The sequence below is a fragment of the Salvelinus fontinalis genome, chromosome 9 (genome assembly GCF_029448725.1).
Source record: "Salvelinus fontinalis isolate EN_2023a chromosome 9, ASM2944872v1, whole genome shotgun sequence".
In the NCBI taxonomy this organism is placed as follows: domain Eukaryota; kingdom Metazoa; phylum Chordata; class Actinopteri; order Salmoniformes; family Salmonidae; genus Salvelinus; species Salvelinus fontinalis.
In genome coordinates, this window is record NC_074673.1 from 9,163,919 (window position 1) to 9,182,766 (window position 18,848).

The 18,848-nt window shown below is 44.0% G+C and overlaps 2 protein-coding genes across 5 annotated transcripts in view; both read right to left on the reverse strand.

Moving 5' to 3' along the window:
- The window catches only part of LOC129862028 (dynamin-1-like protein), a 27,882-nt gene extending 16,770 nt beyond the window's left edge, over window positions 1–11,112 (reverse strand). The window contains exons 1-11 of one of the 4 annotated variants that reach the window (XM_055933319.1): window positions 10,712–11,112; window positions 9,448–9,592; window positions 8,426–8,461; window positions 7,393–7,439; window positions 6,185–6,256; window positions 4,806–4,892; window positions 4,382–4,544; window positions 1,711–1,831; window positions 1,318–1,449; window positions 907–1,113; window positions 66–186 (exon numbers count right to left, since the gene is read on the reverse strand). In XM_055933319.1, coding sequence (XP_055789294.1) covers window positions 66–186; window positions 907–1,113; window positions 1,318–1,449; window positions 1,711–1,831; window positions 4,382–4,544; window positions 4,806–4,892; window positions 6,185–6,256; window positions 7,393–7,439; window positions 8,426–8,461; window positions 9,448–9,592; window positions 10,712–10,813 — 1,233 coding nt within the window. In that variant the 5' untranslated portion in view covers window positions 10,814–11,112. The remainder of the gene's footprint in view (window positions 1–65; window positions 187–906; window positions 1,114–1,317; window positions 1,450–1,710; window positions 1,832–4,381; window positions 4,545–4,805; window positions 4,893–6,184; window positions 6,257–7,392; window positions 7,440–8,425; window positions 8,462–9,447; window positions 9,593–10,711) is intronic. The other 3 variants (XM_055933317.1, XM_055933321.1, XM_055933318.1) reach the window with 3 other exon arrangements.
- Window positions 11,113–12,122: 1,010 nt separating this feature from the next.
- Window positions 12,123–15,916, reverse strand: LOC129862029 (dnaJ homolog subfamily B member 9-like). The gene is made up of 3 exons (XM_055933322.1): window positions 15,807–15,916; window positions 14,899–15,129; window positions 12,123–14,201 (listed from the first exon to the last, which is right to left on the reverse strand). Exons 2-3 carry the CDS (start codon window positions 15,113–15,115, stop codon window positions 13,756–13,758), a joined length of 663 nt encoding a protein of 220 aa, XP_055789297.1. The 5' UTR covers window positions 15,116–15,129; window positions 15,807–15,916; the 3' UTR covers window positions 12,123–13,755.
- Between the last annotated feature and the right edge of the window lie 2,932 nt (window positions 15,917–18,848).

Below are 18,848 nucleotides of genomic sequence, written 5' to 3' on the forward strand. Positions count from 1 at the left end.
TACTTGAAAAGAAAATGGACCCCAGCAAATGTGAGGCTGTACATAACCATTAGCATACAACTCACTGTAGCGTTCCTAATAGCTGTTAGCACGTCTATGGTGGTCAGCCCTCCCAGTGGGTCGACGGACTCCAGCGTCCGACCAAACGTCTCATGGAAAATATAACAGATTCGTGCTCCACCACACCTGGAAGAGAACAACAATGTCATTTCGAGAGCTTGGGATTATAAGGTTCTATAGGCATTTGTCAAAATTGAGTTGACAGCCTTGTTCTACTATATAGTACTCTAAATGACCCAATTGTTATGTAAAATAAACACACACATTTGCTGACACCATTCAAACCAATGAGGTTTTGGAACTTTAAAGCCAATTATCTCAGAATCCTCATTTAGTAGATAGAACGTTGAAGTCCCAAGCTCTCGCTTTGTAACTGAAAGATCAAAGTAGTAGGCTAGCTAATCTACCTCCTACACAGGTGTATGGGCTCCCGAGTGGCGCAGCGGTCTGAGGCACTGCATCTCAGTGCAAGAGGCGTCACTACAGTCCCTGGTTCGAATCCAGCCTGTATCACATCTGGCAGTGATTGGGAGTCCCATAGGGCGGCGCACAACTGGCAAAGGTTTGGCCGGAGTAGGACATCATTAAAAAAAATATTTGTTCTTAACTAACTGACATGCCTAGTTAAATAAAGGTTAAATTAAAATTGAACTGCAAAAGCTTCCAATTGTTTGACTTGTGACGCTCAATTTGTACTGGTGCCACCTTCTGGCAATTAGTAGAGGTGCTCGGATGTTTGAAAGAGGTTACTTCCATCCTTCCTATTTTCCTCTTCAAATAAATGAACAAAATACTAAAGAGTAGGAATTCACACCTTTTTGGGGGAGGGGGGTATAAGATGCTCACAGTTCTGTTGTCTCTATGTACTTAGCGGTGCCCTCAATAGTGTGGCAGTACTCTGCAGCAAACTTGGTGATGAGCTGCAGCAGAGTAGAGCTCTGGTCCTCTACAGGTTCACCGTAGCTACTCAGCAGGGACTGGTACTGGGCCGCCAGCACATTGATACGAGTCTTCAGCTCCGGGAGACAGTCTCTAATGTGATGCATCAACAACCTGGCAACGAGGAGGAGAAGAATGTGAAGTTAGAAGTGAGAAAAGGGCAACAGACAGCATGATAGTCGTCCACAACGAAAGTGACTTGCTAGTTGCTTAGAGTGACATTACACTTCAAAATCAGAAGTTGGTCAAATGTTTTCAAACCTCAAAAGTTGTCTTCTGTTGAAGACTTGTTTGCTGAATAGATCTCTATTTTCATACCTGTTCAGCGTTCTGGCTAAGTATTTGGTTCCATTTCTGCTGGCGAGGGAGGGGTACTTCTTCTGTAGGAAGGCATATTCATCACGGATGGCGTCGGCCACTGACTTCTTATTGTTGATGTCGAGCTGACTCCTTGGAAAGGGATGTAGGTGGTACTGTGTCAGGTTTTTTAATGACATTGTTGTGTTAAAGAACATTGTAAACAAAACATCAAAAGAAATGCTGGCCCTTTCTCCATTTTGATCTTGAGGGACTGTTGGCTTCTTGAACCCTTTGAGGCACGAGGAGAGGCAATCCTCTCCCTTTAAAATATATACAGGATTTTCAAGAAGGCTGAAGTCTTGCTCTATTCAACATGTTAGAGACTGAAGTGTATTGTGTAAAGGTGCAGACCTGTTGACCACTCCTATGAGGCCCAGTTTGACAGGGATGACCCGACCCATCAGTACATCCATGGCATCTGTCCCAGCATCCATTAGGTCCAGTTTGGTCACCACAGCCAACGTCCTCCTGCCTACACACAGCGACAGAAACAGCAGAACCCATATTCATAAAATAATCAAGAGTAGGAGTGCTGATGTAGGATCAGGTCCTCCCTGTCTGGAGAAACTACAGGTAAAAAACAGGTAACCAAGGGGTTTATAGTAGGCGGTGTATCCTACACCCAGGTAACCAAGGGGTTTATAGTAGAGGGTGTATCCTACACCCAGGTAACCAAGGGGTTTATAGTAGAGGGTGTATCCTACACCCAGGTAACCAAGGGGTTTATAGTAGGCGGTGTATCCTACACCCAGGTAACCAAGGGGTTTATAGTAGGCGGTGTATCCTACACCCAGGTAACCAAGGGGTTTTCAGTAGGTGGTGTATCCTACACCCAGGTAACCAGGGGGTTTTCAGTAGGTGGTGTATCCTACACCCAGGTAACCAAGGGGTTTAAGGTAGGCGGTGTATCCTACACCCAGGTAACCAAGGGGTTTATAGTAGGCGGTGTATCCGACACCCAGGTAACCAAGGGGTTTATAGTAGAGGGTGTATCCGACACCCAGGTAACCAAGGGGTTTATAGTAGGCGGTGTATCCTACACCCAGGTAACCAAGGGGTTTATAGTAGGCGGTGTATCCTACACCCAGGTAACCAAGGGGTTTATAGTAGGCGGTGTATCCTACACCCAGGTAACCAAGGGGTTTTCAGTAGGTGGTGTATCCTACACCCAGGTAACCAAGGGGTTTTCAGTAGGTGGTGCATCCTACACCCAGGTAACCAAGGGGTTTATAGTAGAGGGTGTATCCTACACCCAGGTAACCATGGGGTTTATAGTAGAGGGTGTATCCTACACCCAGGTAACCATGGGGTTCATAGTAGGCGGTGTATCCTACACCCAGGTAATCAAGAGGTTTATAGTAGGCGGTGTATCCTACACCCAGGTAATCAAGAGGTTTATAGTAGGCGGTGTATCCTACACCCAGGTAACCAAGAGGTTTATAGTAGGTGGTGTATCCTACACCCAGGTAACCAAGGGGTTTATAGTAGGCGGTGTATCCTACACCCAGGTAAACAAGGGGTTTATAGTAGGCGGTGTATCCTACACCCAGGTAACCAAGGGGTTTATAGTATGCGGTGTATCCTACACCCAGGTAACCAAGGGGTTTATAGTAGGCGGTGTATCCTACACCCAGGTAATCAAGGGGTTTATAGTAGGTGGTGCATCCTACACCCAGGTAACCAAGGGGTTTATAGTATGCGGTGTATCCTACACCCAGGTAACCAAGGGGTTTTCAGTAGGTGGTGCATCCTACACCCAGGTAACCAAGGGGTTTTCAGTAGGTGGTGCATCCTACACCCAGGTAACCAAGGGGTTTTCAGTAGGTGGTGCATCCTACACCCAGGTAACCAAGGGGTTTATAGTAGAGGGTGTATCCTACACCCAGGTAACCATGGGGTTTATAGTAGAGGGTGTATCCTACACCCAGGTAACCATGGGGTTCATAGTAGGCGGTGTATCCTACACCCAGGTAATCAAGAGGTTTATAGTAGGCGGTGTATCCTACACCCAGGTAATCAAGAGGTTTATAGTAGGCGGTGTATCCTACACCCAGGTAACCAAGAGGTTTATAGTAGGTGGTGTATCCTACACCCAGGTAACCAAGGGGTTTATAGTAGGCGGTGTATCCTACACCCAGGTAAACAAGGGGTTTATAGTAGGCGGTGTATCCTACACCCAGGTAACCAAGGGGTTTATAGTATGCGGTGTATCCTACACCCAGGTAACCAAGGGGTTTATAGTAGGCGGTGTATCCTACACCCAGGTAATCAAGGGGTTTATAGTAGGTGGTGCATCCTACACCCAGGTAACCAAGGGGTTTATAGTATGCGGTGTATCCTACACCCAGGTAACCAAGGGGTTTTCAGTAGGTGGTGTATCCTACACCCAGGTAACCAAGGGGTTTATAGTAGAGGGTGTATCCTACACCCAGGTAACCAAGGGGTTTATAGTAGAGGGTGTATCTTACACCCAGGTAACCAAGGGGTTTATAGTAGGCGGTGTATCCTACACCCAGGTAAACAAGGGGTTTATAGTAGGCGGTGTATCCTACACCCAGGTAACCAAGGGGTTTATAGTATGCGGTGTATCCTACACCCAGGTAACCAAGGGGTTTATAGTAGGCGGTGTATCCTACACCCAGGTAATCAAGGGGTTTATAGTAGGTGGTGCATCCTACACCCAGGTAACCATGGGGTTTATAGTAGAGGGTGTATCTTACACCCAGGTAACCATGGGGTTCATAGTAGGCGGTGTATCCTACACCCAGGTAATCAAGAGGTTTATAGTAGGCGGTGTATCCTACACCCAGGTAATCAAGAGGTTTATAGTAGGCGGTGTATGCCATGGCATGTCGGATATAAGGATTAAAGGACTTTGAGAAACCACTGTAGGAGACAACCAATTGAGATTAACAGAGAGAGAGCAGGAGAGAGCGTACGGAACAGAGACAAAGAGCGAGAGAGACAGACAGTCAGCTACACACAAAAGAGAAGAAATTGAGAGCGGGAGAAAGGTGTTTACCGTCAGGGTCAACCTCGCGAGCCACTTTGAGGGCCTCTGAGGTAGCCATGTCTGTGTTGGCAGCAGTCACAGCCAAGATGATGGAGTTGGGGTTAGAGATGTGCTTCACGATCAAGTCTTTGATCTGCACCTCTATGTCTTTGGGCTGGTCTCCCACCGGCACCTGGGTGGACATACAGACTGTCAACGTAGCCTGCCCCTTTCATATTTCAAACCATACTTGGGGTTCTGTCTCCTTCAATGTTCAGTGAACCATGCTGGCAACATGAATAACCTCACCTGAGCTCTGAAGACTTTAATTAGCTCCCAGAGATAATGCCTTGGCTTTAGCTCAGCAGACTAAGTACGTTTCGAGGCGGGTTCAAACCAACTCGATCCCACTTGCGCAACTCAATTACCATTTTGATTTGAAATAAACACATACCTTTGTGATACCTGGCAGATCCACCAGTGTGAGGTTGACTACGTGAGGGGAGAAGATTTTCAGGTGTATGGGTTCATCCGTGATTCCCTGGAGGAAGACAAACAGAAACGTCAGTTCAGTAGTTGGTAATGATAACACGTGTTTGACATTGTTTGGGACTATCTTCGCACTAAATGATTTTGTTGATATTTGTATTTATTATGGATCCCCATTAGCTGTTGCCAAGGCAGCAGCTACTCTTCCTGGGGTCCAAACACACCAAAGCATCCACATGAAATATAAAACAGTGAACTGTTTGTACTGAATGGACTAAAGATAAAACAGTACATCATATAACATCTCTATACCACCACATATCCACAGCATGTTCAATACCACCATACAACAATATCACAGTGTGTGCTGATGCGTGTGTCTGTACTTTTGTGTGTCTCTTCACAGTCCCTGTTGTTCCATAAGGTGTATTTAAAAAAAAAAAGAATCTGATTCTACTGCTTGCATCAGTTACCTGATGTGGAATAGAGTTCCATGTAGTCATGGCAGTGAGTTGTACTGTGTACATCCCATAGTCTGTTCTGGACATGGGAACTGTGATGAGACCTCTGGTGGCATGTCTTGTGGGGTATGCATGGGTGCCAAACCTTGTTCTTGTTATGGCCCAACCTTGTTCTTGTTATGGCCCAACCTTGTTCTTGTCAAGGCCCAACCTTGTCAAGGCCCTACCTTGTCAAGGCCCTACCTTGTCAAGGCCCTACCTTGTCATGGCCCTACCTTGTCATGGCCCTACCTTGTCATGGCCCTACCTTGTCATGGCCCTACCTTGTCATGGCCCTACCTTGTCATGGCCCTACCTTGTCATGGCCCTACCTTGTCATGGCCCTACCTTGTCATGGCCCTACCTTGTCATGGCCCTACCTTGTCATGGCCCTACCTTGTCATGGCCCTACCTTGTCATGGCCCTACCTTGTCATGGCCCTACCTTGTCATGGCCCTACCTTGTCATGGCCCTACCTTGTCATGGCCCTACCTTGTCATGGCCCTACCTTGTCATGGCCCTACCTTGTCATGGCCCTACCTTGTCATGGCCCTACCTTGTCATGGCCCTACCTTGTCATGGCCCTACCTTGTCATGGCCCTACCTTGTCATGGCCCTACCTTGTCATGGCCCTACCTTGTCATGGCCCTACCTTGTCATGGCCCTACCTTGTCATGGCCCTACCTTGTCATGGCCCTACCTTGTCATGGCCCTACCTTGTCATGGCCCTACCTTGTCATGGCCCTACCTTGTCATGGCCCTACCTTGTCATGGCCCTACCTTGTCAAGGCCCTACCTTGTCAAGGCCCTACCTTGTTAAGGCCCTACCTTGTTAAGGCCCTACCTTGTTATTGCCAGAAACTCTTTCCGTTTCAGCTTCGATCTCGAGCCGGATTTCATCGAAGTCTGTGTAAATCTAAAAACAAAACAAATTTAACCTTAAAATGGAATAACACATTATTACATTAGGGTTTATATAGCTGCACATGACATCAATGTAAATATGATTTACTATGATCTGGTTCCAACATCAAAAGGCTACTGCAAAAATCTAAATATAATTTTACAAATAAAAGCATGAAGAAAAGTATAATCCTGTATCACCCACAGCATCCATTTACAGCACGTCACAAGGCCTTCTCTGTTCCTGACCATAAAGGAGACATCTAGAGCACCAGAGCAGTTCGCTGCACACGTCTGTACTATATATAGACCTATTCATCCCCATTCCCTTCCCTCTGGTGTATATTCAGACCTATTCCCTCTACTGTAAGATCATTCTGGGTCACTTTCAGAGGGGGGGGGGGGGGGGGGGGGGGTGACAGAGCGAGCAAGAGAGAGAGCGAGAGAGAGCGGTGTGACAGAGCGAGCGACAGAGAGAGAGGAAAGAGAGAGCGAGAGAGAGGGGGCTTGTGTGACAGAGAGCGAGAGAGAGGGGGCTTGTGTGACAGAGATCGAGAGATAGGGGGCTTGTGTGACAGAGAACGAGAGAGAGGGGGCTTGTGTGACAGAGAACGAGAGAGAGGGGGCTTGTGTGACAGAACGAGAGAGAGGGGGCTTGTGTGACAGAGAACGAGAGAGAGGGGGCTTGTGTGACAGAGAACGAGAGAGAGGGCGCTTGTGTGACAGAGAACGAGAGAGAGGGGGCTTGTGTGACAGAGAACGAGAGAGAGGGGGCTTGTGTGACAGAGAACGAGAGAGAGGGGGTGTGACAGAGAGAGAGGGGGGGGTGTGACTGATCATGTGACTTAGAGATAGTTCCTCTCCTACACAAAACATTGAGTTATTCCAATGTGAACAAATCAATACAATAGCCAAGGGTTCCCAAACTCAGTCTTGGGAAGCCTTGGCTCTGCGAAAGCCTACTGTGTGTGTTTATATCTGCTTAGGTTAATCAAATGTTTAAGCTGCGTGGCTATTTTTGGCAGTGAAAGGGAACTCTATGGAGAAGAAGAGAAAGCTGAGGGAGTGCTTTGCTTGGTCAGCAACCTGCTTGCTTCGAACCAACAGAGACTAGCTCGGAGGCATTGTTAGTACTGAGACATAGCCTACCTTGTTTTTGGTGTGTAGAAATTTGCCCCATTCCTCTCCGTCGACACCTGTGGGAATATGACAAGGCAGTCTCAGTCCCATTTCCCAGTCTATATGGCAGATGTCATTTGAAGTGGGCCTAGCAGCCTACTCTTAGGGCCAGTTTCCCAGACACAGATTAAGTTTAGGACTAATTTACATCAACAGGAAGCTACATTGTACCTGATTTTCAAGGTCTAGGCTTCATCTGTGTCTTGGAAAGCAGCCCATTGTGTTGTAATTAAACTGTCATGTTGACTGGTGTCTCAAAGGAGGATGTAGACCTATTTATTCGTTTGTTCAGCTGGGATGGGAATACGTTGTGCAGGCCAATAACCCAGGGGGATACGGACAGAGATCGGAACAAACAATACAGTGAGAAATGTGTTTTTTGACAAAAGCAAAAACAATATAGCTGCTGTGAGAAAAGCATGGTTGGTGCATTATGGGAAGCAAAGGAATAGGCATTACTACTACCTAGCTACCAAATATCTTTCATATAACAACAATGTTATTATTTAAACTATAATACATTTATTAGTTGGAACAATTCAACTGAAATAATTACCTACCAAACTATGTAATAAATTAAACAAGATGGTGGGTCGGCTGTTAGTTAGCTACAAGCAGCTATTTGAGGACATTTTAAGAGGTGTTTGTTTTTCAGCATGTTTAGAATTGGTGTGAATTAAAACAGAACATTTTAATTTGCCCTTAAGGGCCCTACTTACCACCAAATAAGTTATCACACTGTGACCATGCACTCCAAAATAGTTTTTCTTATGATGTCCTTTCCTTATACAGAATATAAAGTGTTTTGTCTGAATCAGAGTTTGACCTTCCTGGGCTTGATTCGCTGAATCAAGCTAAGCCACAGGGTTTGTCAGCTCAAAACCAACGGGCTAAAAGGCAGGATGGGAGAGGGGGCTAACAGAAAGGGGTAGGCCTAGACTAGAGTAAGAAGCTGCTGATTGAACACAGACAACAGGCAATAAGGGAACAAGGAAAAGGAGACCTTTGTAAAGGCGCATGTTTCTCCAAGCATTGGGGTCTGTGGTTCAGAAGAGATCAGACAGGAGAGAGGGGTTAGTAGTTATAGATGCAGCTCCTGCATCATGGCCATCTGCAGCAGTGCAGTGGTTTACATCATCCTTCATGTGACTATTCCCTGCAGCAGGGCAGACTCAAGCACTCCGCCTATAGGGCAGAATGTCTCATAAACCACACAAGGTTTACTACATTTGTCATTCTATTGGGGAAAGCCTAATCGTGGCATATCTCATAAGATGGTTTTGCGTTCAAATGTCTTGGATGTCATTGTGGATGGAGTATCATGACATTGCACGCTGTTGTGACTTGGTGGCTATGTAAGAACAATCAGGTGCCTGTAGAACTTTGATAGATAAGGGAAACCCTGTTAAAGCTTAAGTGCCTAATTTACGGCTAGAACTTGCTAGCTTGTCCACTGCTGTGAATGCAGACTTGTATATATGCTGAGGTGATATGGCACTTCTCACAGTCCAACTGAATAATGCACTGTGACGTGACTTGCTGGTGCAGTCATTCATACGAGCATGTCCTGGCCTAAGAAACTCTACCACACTTCTTCTAAAAAGGCTGGCCAATCAGAGTCAGAAACACAGGCACACAGAGCGTCAAAACACAGCATGTCACAGACACACAAACAGACACAATAAACGCACAGACACACAAACCTAGGACACACACTCAACTAAATTGGTTTAAATAGTAATCTGAGGACTGTAGACATGAGGGACAGGAAGGATGAAAACCACAACACCATCCCCAGTCAACTGCCAAGAGACACAGAGCAGCAACCAGCAGAATGTCACTTTGTCAAAGTTCACAGATTTTTCAGAAACTCTGGTTGGAGGATTTCCTTCCAGAATCAGAAGGTAATAGCCTAAGCAGAGGAAATACTCCAACCCCGGTTTCTGAAAAACCTGGGAACATTGATGCGAAGCATCCCAGAATTGTACAATCCTAGAGCAGTGATGGTGTCGTGTTTCACAGTACCATTCTCCTCACTGGTCTTCCTGCGGTCCTCTGGGTCCACATGGACCAGCTGGAGGATGAGGGGCCGACGGGTGACAACGCCAGTACCACGGGGCAGAAGGTCTCTCCCCACCAGAGCCTCTAGCACTGAACTCTTCCCACTGCTCTGGAGACAGAAACACGGCCCAATCAGTAACAACACAAAAAGTAAACGTGAGATAGTAAACAACACAAGTCAGCATCACTTACAAAACAAAAGAACTGACGCAATGACAGAGTTAAATCTTTCCACAACAACATTGATTTTAACCTACCTGGTCTCACCTCAGCTGCACCTGTCTGTAGTTGACCTATTTTAGTTTGCACTCGGTCATGTGGAAAATAGAAAAATCCCTGAAATCACTGTCAGTTCTAACAAACCCCTCGGAGTGAATCTGTCCTTTGAAAAGCAGTAACAAGACAATGCAGAAACACTCTGGAGGCCAGATAATTGGGGAAACATCCTATGGCTGCCCTCTTGTCGCCATGGCACCTTCAGTTCAGAGGTTTCCAAAGGGCTGAGACAGTGACATCCTCTTAGCAAATCAGTGGAATTATGTGTGACTGGGAGGGGATGGCTGCTACTGTAAACATGTTATGTAACACCAACAACAGCTGTGTGGAGGGAAGGGTACAGGTGCCGCCTATTTTGGTACAGGTATAGCCTATTTGAAGTATATCATCTATGTTCATCTAAGCAGATGGAAGGTAATTCTAGAAATCAAACAAAGAGGATGCCTTGGAAGACTTCAATTATGTTCACATTCATTGAAAAATATTAAAGTCTTCCAAGGCAAGGAGAAGAATGGATACAAGTTAGTGTAAACAAAACACAACACTGTAGCGTGTCAATTTAATGACGTGATTGCGTTTCAAAATCACCTGTAGTTAGTTGTTTGCTTTACTTTGGTCACGGCTTATGACACCTGCTGCTGAACATAGTAGTATGTTACAAGGATAGTTGGCCATGTTGCAATGCTTGTCAAATTCGCTCTAGTTATCGGCTCACAATAGTGTTAACTAGCTAACTAACAAGTTAATTCACGTGATAGTGGTTAGCTACAGCTAAGTAACTAACGTCAGATATCCTTCCCTTGAAAACAGAGCACACGAAGCTATATTTCTATGTTCCATGAGTGGATCTGCGTGATAGACAACAGTAGCTAGCTAACGTCGTAAGAGTGAATGAAACTCTGTGGTGAGAGCATGCTAGATAGCTAAAGTTCGCTAGCTGGCTGATTCTTACCTGCGTTCCAACAACAGCAATCTGCGGCAGTTGGATAATGTCCGCGCCAACTGTATTAAACACATCTTGTAATTTGTTGATGACCGGGATAAGGGCCTCCATAGCTCTGAAAAGGCTGTACCTGTCAAATAAATGGACTAACTAAAAAGCAACCCTGCTAACCACAGACACAAAGTCATCCAATGTCCCTCACACGGTCACAATGTATACTGCCCTGAAAACTGCGCAAAAAAAAAAATAGTCGGCGTTGCATTATGGGACTTGGCGTTTTTACATAGGGAAACGGTCAAAGGAACAGTAAAAAAAAAAAAGTTTTATAAACAAGTACAAAAAAATAAACTACATTTACAAGCGTTGACATCATGATGCACCAATGTTACTGTAGCTTGTTTTCCATCCAATTGGCGACAGATTTTCAGTGGCCAGAAAGAACAATGAGACTGAGATTTAACCGGATGAATAAATGTGAAGCATCCGGTTGGCGTTTCCATTCACTACCAAATATGGTGGTGAGAGGAAGAGCAGTGGCCGGCGGTGGGAGAATATAGATTTTGGCCGACAATTTCAATGGAACATTTGATCTCAAAAAAGTTTTCGGTTTCTAAAACGATGAACGTTACGAAAAGAGTGGACTGATTTTTGTATACGTTATCCTTTGCCAAAGTTTACAAAAATTGCGTTGTTTAGAAGGAGTGCAAAGAAGGAAGGAGCGCACACGCACAGAGTAGGCGTTCCCTAACGGAAATACATGCTACAACGGCCAATGGGCTCTCGCTAGCTCGTGCTTGTCTCTGCACACTATGATTAATTTAGCTTAAAAAGCTGTGATCTATCTTGGGTTAGTTAAACATCTTTGAGAGGTGTTTCCTTCAAACGGACTTGTTGCGCATAAAAAGTGTGTGGTGACGTAGTGCACACAAAATGTACTTTTTCTGTTCACATGTTCCGAATAAAAATGTAAAGTTCAATGTTTCCATCGGACTTTAAAAACTCTACCGATTAGTTGTCACGAAAACGGTTGCGTTAAATAGAAAATGTACCTACTCTGGTATTGGCACGTGCGCTCGAGCAAACTGCTCGCAGATACAGTGCGGGGAAGGCTACTCTACAATAACATTATTATGAATGAGAGCGAGAATATTTTATTTGTCAAACGTCAGTCAAGCGTCGATCATCGTGTCACCAGAATAGGACGTTCGATATTTATTGGAAAGCTCATCACCGTTCACCAACCTTATTTCATCTGTAGCCTAATAAACTGCATGGTTTCCCTCGTAGGACCACACACACACACCATATCATCGCACTTCCCCAAATAAAAGTTAGGTTGCAGAGAAAATTAGACTTGAGTGTGCAAACCTGCCACACACCTGACAAAGATTGGTACAATTTCACAGAATGAAAATACACATCGTTTGTTCTCATCTTTAATTTCCTGAAGCCTTTTAGATTTTTTTCCCCCTCCATTTTCGAAGGACTATACCCTATTTCCAGTCAAGATGTAACACATTTTACCCATAGGATTACAATAACAAAAGTGCTATATGGGTCATACATCAACATATCACAAAGCCAGCTAGTAACAGTGGCGAAACATATGAATACAAGAGGAGCTGGCTTTAAAATATTGCACATGACATTAACTTGGGCACATATTCATCAAGTGTCTCGGCATAGGTTTGCTGCCGATCCAGAATCAGTTCCACCTGACCATGTAGAATGTTATTCACATTTTTTTTTTTTTTTTTGATCAGAGGCAAAACTGATCCTCGATAAGCACTCCTACTCAGAGAACATTTCTGAATACAAGCCCAGGAGAACAGATATTTCTAGTCTACAGACTAGTGAAACATGAGGTAACGGGGAGGTTATGAGGTATTGGATGAATAACACTGGATTTTATTTACACCAATGTTAGCTTATAAATTCAAGTGGTCCATGCAGACAGCAGAAGAGATGTTAAATTTCCTCTGGAGTGAAAATCATAACAATGTAGCTAGTTACATCAACAGCAAAAAGTTTCCATGATATGATCTTTGCCAATACAAGTTCTTGTCGATCTGAATATTTCTTTCCTAATTTCAATTTAAAGTGGCGAGCATCCCTTACCACAAAAAAAGGAACTTCAGGCAGCATCAAAATGCTGCCATACAGTTTTAGTAAATGTTCTGAGGGAACATTTTTGCAGACGTTCTCCATTTATCAAGCAAAAGCAAACCTGTCACAGTTCATTATCCACACTGTTTTGTTCCAACCAAAGGTTGCTGGATTCACACAATGGAGCCGTAGGCTATACAAAATACTACATGCACACAGAAAATGTCTAGGTTCGGCAGTGGTAGTAGTTACTGAAACGTTTTGGCTGACGAATTACAATAACAATGCACAAGTGAAAACATTCTTCCATAAAAAAAAAATATTCAATAAAATAACTCTCATGGACAATTGAAGTTGCTTAAGCCAACAATACTGATACTATGTTCAATTGCATCTTTAGGTTTGCAAGGGACTATATAATGAATAGCTTCTCCTCAAAAAGCCTATGTATATATTAAGGGGGTTTCTAAATATACGGTATATATCATTCTAAGTAGCTAATGAAAATCTGGATCCAGATTAGACTTAACACTACCCAAAAAATATTTCTCTACATTTAAATTCGTAACTATACTGTGAGTGATATGCTTCAAAAGCTTTTCAGTGCTTTAATTCATTGTTAAAAATTTAACTGAGTGTGCTAAAAAAGTGTTTTCATTAGCTACTGTGACTCAACAAAATAGCAATGACCAGCATTTAGGTCACAGCAGCAACAAAAACAGCTTGCTCCCACCACAGGGGCCTACCCATGTGCAAGCTGTGGCAGGGTCATGTTCATTAGAGCACAACGTAGAGAAACATTTCAAAATGTTGTGCAATGGAAAACAAGCCTTTCTTATTGGACAAGTACAGATAGTACCCCCCCCCCCCATTTCAGGCTGCTTTCTTCCATTTCGTGCCTGATGAACACAACCCAGAGGACGTGGATACCGACAAGACCTCTGTCCTCAGGAGCCAGTGCAGTCAGTGTAAGTGGTGACCATGTTCCCCCTGCGCTGTGTCACTGTTCTGCAGTGTTGCTTCGTTGTAGTACCCTGAAATGTGCTCTCCGTTCGCTTAGTAGTGTCCCTGTCAAAAGTAAACATCTTCTCCATGTCGTCAAACATGTCGTCAAAGCCACCACCACCTGCTGCTCCAAAGGCACCCTGGAAGTGTCTCTTGTGTCTGCTGTGGTGAGCCTCCTGGTGGTTCCGGAAGTTGTCCTCGAAGTGCCTTTGGTGATGGGCGTGCCGGTTCTGGCTGTAAATATCAAAGTCCTTAAACATGTCGTTGAAGTTGAAGGGCTGGTGGACGTTTGGACCGTTTCGGTCTTTGGTTATGTCATTATAGAATGTGCCGTGATCAAACTGGTCGTACTCTTGTCTCCTCTTCTCATCTGATAATGTTTCATATGCTATAGATGACAGAAGTGCAAGAAAAGGTTTCAGATCAAAGCAATGATTCTATTAGCAGTACAGTGTAAAATAAAACCACTCGTTTTGCACAACAATGATGTAATTTGGCTACAGCACAATAATAAAGAAAGATCACACTGGAAGGAATGTGAGAAGATGGACATTTTTACATAAATAAAAGACACGAAAGAGCAAAGAATAATGGGAATATTTAAGATGACCAAAGTTCATATTTAGTTTAGAGTGATCAACACAACCTTTAGCATGTTTGGAGTTTCTTTAGTACACATCATTTCCAGTGTTACACTCAAGGTGCAGGTTGAGGGTCACTAGACTAGAAGCTGAATGTTGTTATGGATTACTCTCATGTCTGTTGATAGTGATTGACTCCAGACTGGAGGTAAAAGAACCGAGGACACTGATTATTCACGGCTGTATTGATGACATTCTGTGAACACCGTGTGATTCTGTAGCAGCTGACCAAGTCACTGCCTGTTTGTTGTGACTTCCTACAAGCCTCTCGGGCTGGTGTTTACAGAACATGTTGTGCTCTCTGATTAGGATACAAGCGCCTATGCTGAAAAGGCCAGTTAGACATTTTCTCGGCTTCTGCTCTGGAGGAGACTCACTGTTGCAACTTGTAATAAACCGGAATTACTTCTCTTTTGTTCACCTGGAATTTCCTATTACACTTACCCTCAGCAATTCCTCTGAACTTTGTCTCAGCATCTGGGCTCTTGTTCTTGTCTGGATGATACTTCATTGCCAGCTTGTGAAAAGCCTTCTTTATCTGACGCTCGTTGGCATCTTTCCGCACACCCAGTATGTCATAGTAGTCCTTCTTGGCAAGTATCAACTCTGTTATCATCAGGATACACACTGCAAATGTTAATGCTGACTGTGCAGTTGCCATGGTGCTGGTGGCTTCTGTAAAGTAGATATTGGGAGAGTAGAAGAACAGTTGAGATCCCATATCTTGGCCTATACCTCTATGGTTGAGATAAGCTACACTACAGCATACACATGTTCAAAACTTCAACGCATTGAAACCAGTGACATTTGTGATTTATGTAAAGGAGTGAGCAGAAAATGTCTTAATGTCTACTAGTATTAATATCATGTCCAACATAAAGATCCCCCTGTTCCCACATAATCTTGTATAGCAGCTTTAGTTAAATAGTGCCTTGAGTTGAGAGCAGTGATACAGCTATCAAATTTACACTGATCATCTGCATAGTCACGGTCATCTTGACTAACGTTAGGCAATATTGATGGAGCCAGCCAGACAAATTGAGCCTGGTTGAGCGAAGTAGCAACTCCCTAAGAAAAGTCAGTTTACCTGAACTGACACGATGTTACCAATATTTTCCATTTATCTTTTTCATTAATCCGAATGACGCTGGCACAACAAACGACATTGCTGATGATGTTAAATTAGCTTGCTAGTTAATATATAGGTGGTTAGCAAATGTTAGCTAGGTGGCTAGTTAAGCATTTAGCGCTAGCAAGCTTGATTGCCCAGTAAATCTAAAACCAATAATTCAATGACACTAATAATGAAGTTATGTGAGGACACATAGCTGCGACAATACAGCTTTGCTTACCTTTTTGCTGAACTGCGAAGGATAACTTCAGTTAGCTAGCGGTTATCGCGACGCTCTATTTTGACGCTCCATCACACTGAACGAAAACAACACGAATCGCAATGTGATTGGGCAGCTCCCTACCAAGTGATTTCTGACTCCGCCCTTACTTCCTCACTTTCCGCGGGAAAATAAACCAGTGGAAGCGGGTTTGTTTTTGCATGGAGATAAATTGCTAATTTCCAACGTGAGGCCTCGATCGAATTTTTGTTTCGTAAAGCGTAGGTTGTTACGAATGTACTGGTGTAAGTGGACGTTGTAAACAGCATCCCTCTTTTCCTCTGTTGAAGACGACATGACCACAGATATAAAACACAGATTTATTTAACCTTTATTTTATCAGGGAGTCATAATGAGACCACGGTCTCTTTTACAGATGAGCCCAGAACTACATAAATGACAGAAAATACACTCATCAATATAAATTCAAAATGCAAGTAGAAAGAGAAGCATGGTCATAAAAAACAAACCCCTTCATCAGTAATAAGGTCCCCAATCAGCCTTCTGAATTGCCCTAGAGCACAGGTGTCAAACTCATTTCACGGAGGGCCTTTTGAGTGTCTGCGGGTTTTCGCTCCTCCCTTATACTTGATTGATGAATTAACATCACTAATTAGTTAGGAACTCCCCACACCTGGTTGTCTAGGGCTTTATTGAAAGGAAAAAACAAAAACCTGCAGACACTAGGCCCTCCGTGGAATGAGTTTGACACCCCTGCCCTAGAGGCATCAAGTGGCTCCTGAGTGATGCAGCGGTCTAAGGCCCTGCATCTCAGTGCTTGAGGTGTCACTACAGACACCCTGGTTCGAGTCCAGGCTGAATCACAACCAGCCGTGATTGGGAGTCCCATAGGGCGGCGCACAATTGACCCAGCGTAGTCTGGGTTTGGCCTGTGTAGGTGGTCATTGTAAATAAGAATTTGTTCTTAAGTACTTTAAAGTACTACTTAAGTTGTTTTTTGGGGTATCTGTACTTTACTATCTATATTTTTGACAACTTTGACTATTACTTCACTACATTCCTAAAGAAAATATTGTACTTGTTACCCTGACAACCAACAGTACTCCTTACATTTTGAATGTGTTAAATTCACGTACTTATCAAGAGAACACGTGGTCATCCCTACTGCCTCTGGCCTGGTGGACTCACTAAACACAAATGCATATTTTGTAAATAATGTCTGAATGTTGGAGTGTGTCCCTGGTTATCTGTAATGATGTCTGAGTGTTGGAGTGTGCCCCTGGCTATCCATACATTTTAAAAACAAGAAAATCATGCCGTCTGCTTTGCTTAAGATAAGGAATTTTAAATGATTTATACTTTTTCTTTTGATACTTAAGTATATTTTAACAATTACATTTCTTGCTATTTATGTAAAACCAAAATACTTTAACACTTTTACTCAAGTAGTATTTTACTGTCTGACTTTCACTTTTACTTGTAACTTTCTATGAAAGTATCTATACTTTTACGTGTACTTTTTCCACCACTGGAGCTAAGAGGCACAGAGTCATCTGCAGCTATTTGTTGAGTGAGCTGAGACTTTGCCAAGGTCCCTGGCCAAACATGTGAGAGCAGAGCAGACTGACAAAAACCTCCCTCAAGTCGCTGGATTCAGGGGCTGGGGCGGGACTTGGGAGAGCAGTGTTGGCAGAGCTCAGTCCACACTGATGAAGCACCCTCCACAAGGAGTGGAGCTGCTGCAGTGGATCAGAGTGGCTGCCAATGCTCCATTCTGGGTGTGCACAGGAGGCCTTGGTGTGGCTCCTGTAGCAGGGTTGGTGCTGCCAGTTTTTTTGCCAATTCTCAGTTTGTAATTCCAGACATGATTAATGATTTGTCCTCTTCTTCTTCTTTTTTGGTGTCATGGCGTTCGCACAGTTTGTTTGTGTATGCTGCCATCTACTGTGCAGGAATGTGTTGTCGATCACCTTACATTTTGTGATACAAAAATAAAAAGGAAGGGGCAAAGGATAAAATTGAACCACCAACTAACCCTCCACCTATATACCACTATTACACCTATATACCACTATCCCATCCAACTACTTTGACCCTACACCGGCCTGGGAGGACGGGACTCTTTCGTTCAACACACCCTGTAACTCTTCTGCAGTAAAATCTCGTATACCCAAGTACTTCCCTGCAGCTGCCACCACAACATCTATTTTCTGTGATTTACATTCAATTTCAGTGGTACAGTTGATAACCATGGCAATGAATGCTAAGAAGCCAACCTTTCTGTAACATACATTTGTATCACTCTGTATTTGCCCAGGCTTGGCATCTGAAGCTTGGCATCTGAAACACCTTAGTGGGTTCGGCACAAAAGCTCTCATGGATAACTGGCATATCCCAACATGGCTTTATCAGGTGAAGACTGCTTTAGAACTAAAAAGGACAGATTGTCTTCTCAGTTTCACCACGCTCGTCACCGGGTCTGTGTCGTACCAAACGGCGGGCGTCACAGACACATGGAATCTTTAAATTCAGTTGCTCCACCTCAACATTAAAAACACCCCAGTAATCACTTCTTGTCCCAAAGCACGTGACGCGGAGAGCTCGCTCGCTCTGGGTAGAAGAAACACAGAAAATCATCACAAGTCCACTTTGAGCTACCTTCACTGATTTAAATTTTCTACCCAGCCTGAGACTACATTTGGGCCAGCCAAAAGTCAGGGATCCACTTTCTTCAAAAATGTCACTCCCACTAGGCCACTCCCACTAGGCGCTTTGCATGACCATCAGGGCGAGACTCAGAGATCTTCACCACACCTGCCACTGCAGGTAATGTATCCTCACTTTCTTGTCAGCTTACGTTTCTGTAACGTCCTGACCAGAGTTCGTATGTGTTTTGCTTGTTTAGTGTTGGTCAGGACGTGAGCTGGGTGGGAATTCTATGTTGTGTGTCTAGTTTGTCTGTTTCTATGTTGGGTTAAATGTGTTGCCTGATATGGTTCTCAATTAGAGGCAGGTGTTTGACGTTTCCTCTGATTGAGAACC

What these genes read in the sequence shown, in the direction of transcription:
- LOC129862029 (XM_055933322.1), bottom strand. Translation starts at nt 15,115, where the DNA reads ATGGCAACTGCACAGTCAGCATTAACATTTGCAGTGTGTATCCTGATG. An exon ending in GTTCAGAGGAATTGCTGAGG is followed by an intron (nt 14,202 to 14,898) that starts GTAAGTGTAATA and finishes TGTCATCTATAG; the next exon opens with CATATGAAACATTATCAGAT.